Raw genomic sequence first — 3,769 nt, forward strand, 5'->3', positions numbered from 1 at the left:
GGGTTGTGGGGGAGCTTTGCTCCCCACCTTAGATATCCCCCTCCAGCAACCATGGCCCCATCACTAGCCTCTTGAAGAAGGAAGCAGTAGATTCCCATGAATTCTCTACAGTCTCACTCTTCAAGATGTGGGCCATGGAACAGAAGCATCAATATCACCTAGAAACTTGTCAGAAATGTAAATGAATGGGTCTCACCCCAGATCTGCTGAGTCAGAACATCTGAGTGTTTTAGCAAGTTTTTTTTTATACCTTCTAGAGTCAGAATGACAGCTCTATACCGTCTCCATTGTACCCTGCACGGGGGAGTATACAGCTTTTTCTGCCTTTAGAGCTCTGGCTGCTGACTTCAGAGCTCCCATAACGCCCTGACTCCTGACAACCCACCTTGCCCGACACTGCAGCTCCTCCTTCTGAAACTACAACTCCCACAATGCCCAGAGGAGTCACTTTATGCGACTACAACTCCCAAGGTGCTTCGCGAGGCATACCACCATCATGGAGCCCACTCGCCCGACATCGTCAGGACTACAACTCCCACAACGCTCGGCGGCAAAACTACCGCCCCCAGCGGCTCCAGAACCGCGACACGTCCGCTCGCGCTCAGCTGGGTGAGGCCGGGCTCAGGCGGGGCCCGTGGGGTGTGCAGGGCCCCGGGCTCGTTACAGCGGTTCTTCCCCTCACAACAAAGACATGGCAGCCGAGAAGGACCAGCAGAAGAATGCCGAGGCGGAAGGGCTGAGCGCCACGTGAGCAAGCTGGATCTAGCCCCCCTGACCGAGACCCGGGAGTCCTGGTCCCCCGTCCCCTCCTCCCTGGGGTCCTAGGAATCCCGGCCTCCAGACACATGAATCTAGGCCCTAGTGTCCTCTTCGAGGACTCCGGAGTCTGGGCTCTCAGCCCCTTTCTTCCCTGGGGTCCAGAAGTCTGGGACCATATCCCCCCCAGAACCCCGGAGTCCTGCCCCCCTCGGTCCTCTTCTTGTTCGAGGGTCCGGGCTCCATCCCGGTCTATCGCTGACCTGACCCCGCACCCACCAGGACCCTGCTGCCGAAACTGATTCCGTCCGGCCCGGGCCGTGAGTGGCTGGAGCGGCGCCGTGCGACCATCCGGCCCTGGGGCTCCTTCGTGGACCAGCGGCGCTTCTCGCGGCCCCGCAACCTGGGCGAGCTGTGCCAGCGCCTGGTACGCAACGTGGAGTACTACCAAAGCAACTATGTGTTCGTGTTCCTGGGCCTCATCCTGTACTGTGTGTGAGTGCCTCTCCTGCCCGACCCCGCCCCACCTGGCTGCCCGGCCGCCACTGGCCGCCCAGCCCTCAGCATCCGGCCTCTCCCTGACCAGGCCCCGTCCCCACGGGATAGCTCTGCCGGACCTTCTCACCAAACGGCCAGGTCCCTACGCCTCCATCAGCCTGGCCAGGATTCGGTGTGACCAGATGTGACCTAGACTTCCCCGGCCCCAAGGATGTATTCTGCCATCCTCGGGTGTAGAAGATCAGGGCCTCCGTGTCTGGCCCAGCCCCAGCTGCCTGACGCATGCCTCCCTGCGCTCTTTCAGGGCGACATCCCCCATGCTGCTGGTGGCTCTGGCTGTCTTCTTTGGCGCCTGTTACATCCTCTATCTGCGCACGTTGCAGTCCAAGTTTGTGCTGTTTGGTGAGAAATCCCCTGCCCTCCTCAAATCCCGGTCTCTTGGAACGCAAGCCTTTGACTCCAGAAAGTCTCAGACACACCTGATGCCTCCACCCACTCTCAGCCCCCCAAATTGCTATTCCCCAAGCACAGAAGATACCTCAGAACCCACCTCCATCTGGCTCCTGTCTCTTAAACCTCCTCCTTCCCTCTCCTTCCTCTCTCCTCCCTCCTCCCTAACTTCCTGCCAAAAGCATCAGCTGCAGGTACCCATATCGGACACTAGGTGGCGACCTTACACTGGCCTTATCTGCTCCCCTTTGCTGCTTCCTGGGGTTGGAAAAATCTTGGGACTTCTCAGGGAAGCTGAGTCCTGTAGCTCATGTGGTCCCAGACTGGCACGAAGCACCATTGAGAAGAAAGAGGGGCCTGAGTTCCCAAATAGGGGAAGCTCAACGTTTGGAGTGGGGATAAGGGGGAACTGGGATCAGACAAACGGGTAGACCTAAAACAGAACCCTTCAGCAGCCTGCCAGTTATGTACAAGACAGAGGTGGGCTGGGTGGAGGGGCATGTGGGGCAAGACCAGGGCATGGAGGGAGCACCTGGAGCGTGGACACGACGTGGCTTTAGCCACTGCTGCCACCAGGGAGTGCAGACCTGACCTTCTAGTCCGCCACCGGCAGACAGACGTCTGTACAGCCCTCCCTCGGTGTCCCCAGGGGATTGTTCCAGGAGCCCCCGTGGATGCCAAAATCCACAGATGCTCAGTCTCTTATATAAAATGACAAAGTACAATGATCCACAGGTTTCCATCTGAGGATGCAGAGGGCCGACTGTATTGTCATGTGAAATCATCCAGGGCATTCCCTGGCGGTCCAGTGGTTAAGACTCCAGCGCTTCCACTGCAGGGGGCACAAGTTCAATCCCTCCTCAGGGGACTAAGATCTTGCCTGCCACAAGGGGCGGCCAAAAAAAAAATAGAAAGAAAGAAAAATCATCCCGTTTCTCGGTCAGCCACAAATCAAATCAAATTCTTGTGGAATAATATTCAGGCTCAGAAGACACATCCACAGGTCAGGCTTGGCCCTTGGGCCGTCAGTTGGAGATTCCAGGTCTACGGGAGTGCAGGTTGGAGCAGGGGAGCTGTAGTCTGGGGAGAGGGAGGCTGGGAGCTTCCTGGCAGACATGGGGTTGAAAGACAGAAGGTGGGGGTGGGTGCTGAGGAAGGCAGCCTGTGTTCTCCCAGACAGTGGGTGGAGCCAGGATTTGGAGAGCCTTGGCACGAGGAGTTTAGATTAGAACCTGAGGCTCCCAGAGCTTGTGACACCAGATTGTTGTGGGGGGACATCAGGGGTTACTCGGGGAGAGGGCACGAGTGTCAGAGCAGCTGCCCCAATGCCATCTGCCCCCCAGGCCGAGAGGTGAGTCCAGCCCATCAGTATGCTCTGGCCGGGGCCGTCTCCTTTCCCTTCTTCTGGCTGGCTGGCGCGGGCTCCGCTGTCTTCTGGGTCCTGGGTGAGTACAGGGTCTGGGTAGCGCTGTGGGCGGTGGGGGCCAGGTGAGGCGGCCAGGCCCTGAACTGCCCGTTTTCCTGCAGGAGCCACCCTCGTGGTCATCGGCTCCCACGCCGCCTTCCACCAGGTGGAGGCCATGGACGGGGAGGAGCTGCAGATGGAACCTGTGTGAGGTGGCTTGAAGGACCTGCCAACCTCCCAAGCCAGCTGCCACGTCCCCGTTCACCCCCGTCCTGCTCGGATCTGCAGCTCTGCCCAAAGGCCGCCTTCCCTTTACAAGCCCAGGGAGGGACTCCAGCTTTGGAAATAAAACTGTTAGAGTGGTTCAGCAAATATTCTCCCAGGGTCTTCTGTGGGTCTGTGAGGGGTGATGCTGGGATCCTGCAGAGACCAAGAATGTGTGTGGGGGGTGCCGGGGGGCTGGGGGCGGGGAGGGGGGGAGGAGGTTGGCAGACAATAAGCAAGGTAAATGACAAATATGATAAGATGGCCAGTGATGACAAGTTCTAAGGAGGAGAAAAGTGTATGTCAGGGGCCCCCGAGACCACCCCCTTGTTCAGTGATTTGCTAGGAGGTCCCAGGACTCAGTATCTAGCTGTACTTGCAGATGTGATTTATTAT

The 3,769-nt window shown here is 58.3% G+C and overlaps 1 protein-coding gene across 1 annotated transcript; it reads left to right on the plus strand.

The window, feature by feature from the left end:
- Positions 1–556: 556 nt before the first annotated feature.
- Positions 557–3,481, plus strand: RABAC1 (Rab acceptor 1). Its single transcript, XM_057713611.1, has 5 exons — positions 557–747; positions 1,039–1,251; positions 1,559–1,656; positions 3,048–3,149; positions 3,232–3,481. The coding sequence occupies exons 1-5, from the start codon at positions 692–694 to the stop codon at positions 3,318–3,320; spliced, it is 558 nt and encodes a 185-aa protein (XP_057569594.1). The 5' UTR covers positions 557–691; the 3' UTR covers positions 3,321–3,481.
- The last annotated feature ends 288 nt before the right edge of the window (positions 3,482–3,769 follow it).

This window comes from Hippopotamus amphibius, chromosome 16, assembly GCF_030028045.1.
Source record: "Hippopotamus amphibius kiboko isolate mHipAmp2 chromosome 16, mHipAmp2.hap2, whole genome shotgun sequence".
Classification (NCBI taxonomy): domain Eukaryota; kingdom Metazoa; phylum Chordata; class Mammalia; order Artiodactyla; family Hippopotamidae; genus Hippopotamus; species Hippopotamus amphibius.

Excerpts from the sequence above, each read along its gene's own strand:
- RABAC1 (XM_057713611.1), top strand. The coding sequence starts at position 692 with ATGGCAGCCGAGAAGGACCAGCAGAAGAATGCCGAGGCGGAAGGGCTG. Across the intron at positions 1,252-1,558 it reads GGCCTCATCCTGTACTGTGT|GGCGACATCCCCCATGCTGC; the intron begins GTGAGTGCCTCT and ends GCGCTCTTTCAG. Across the intron at positions 1,657-3,047 it reads GTCCAAGTTTGTGCTGTTTG|GCCGAGAGGTGAGTCCAGCC; the intron begins GTGAGAAATCCC and ends TCTGCCCCCCAG.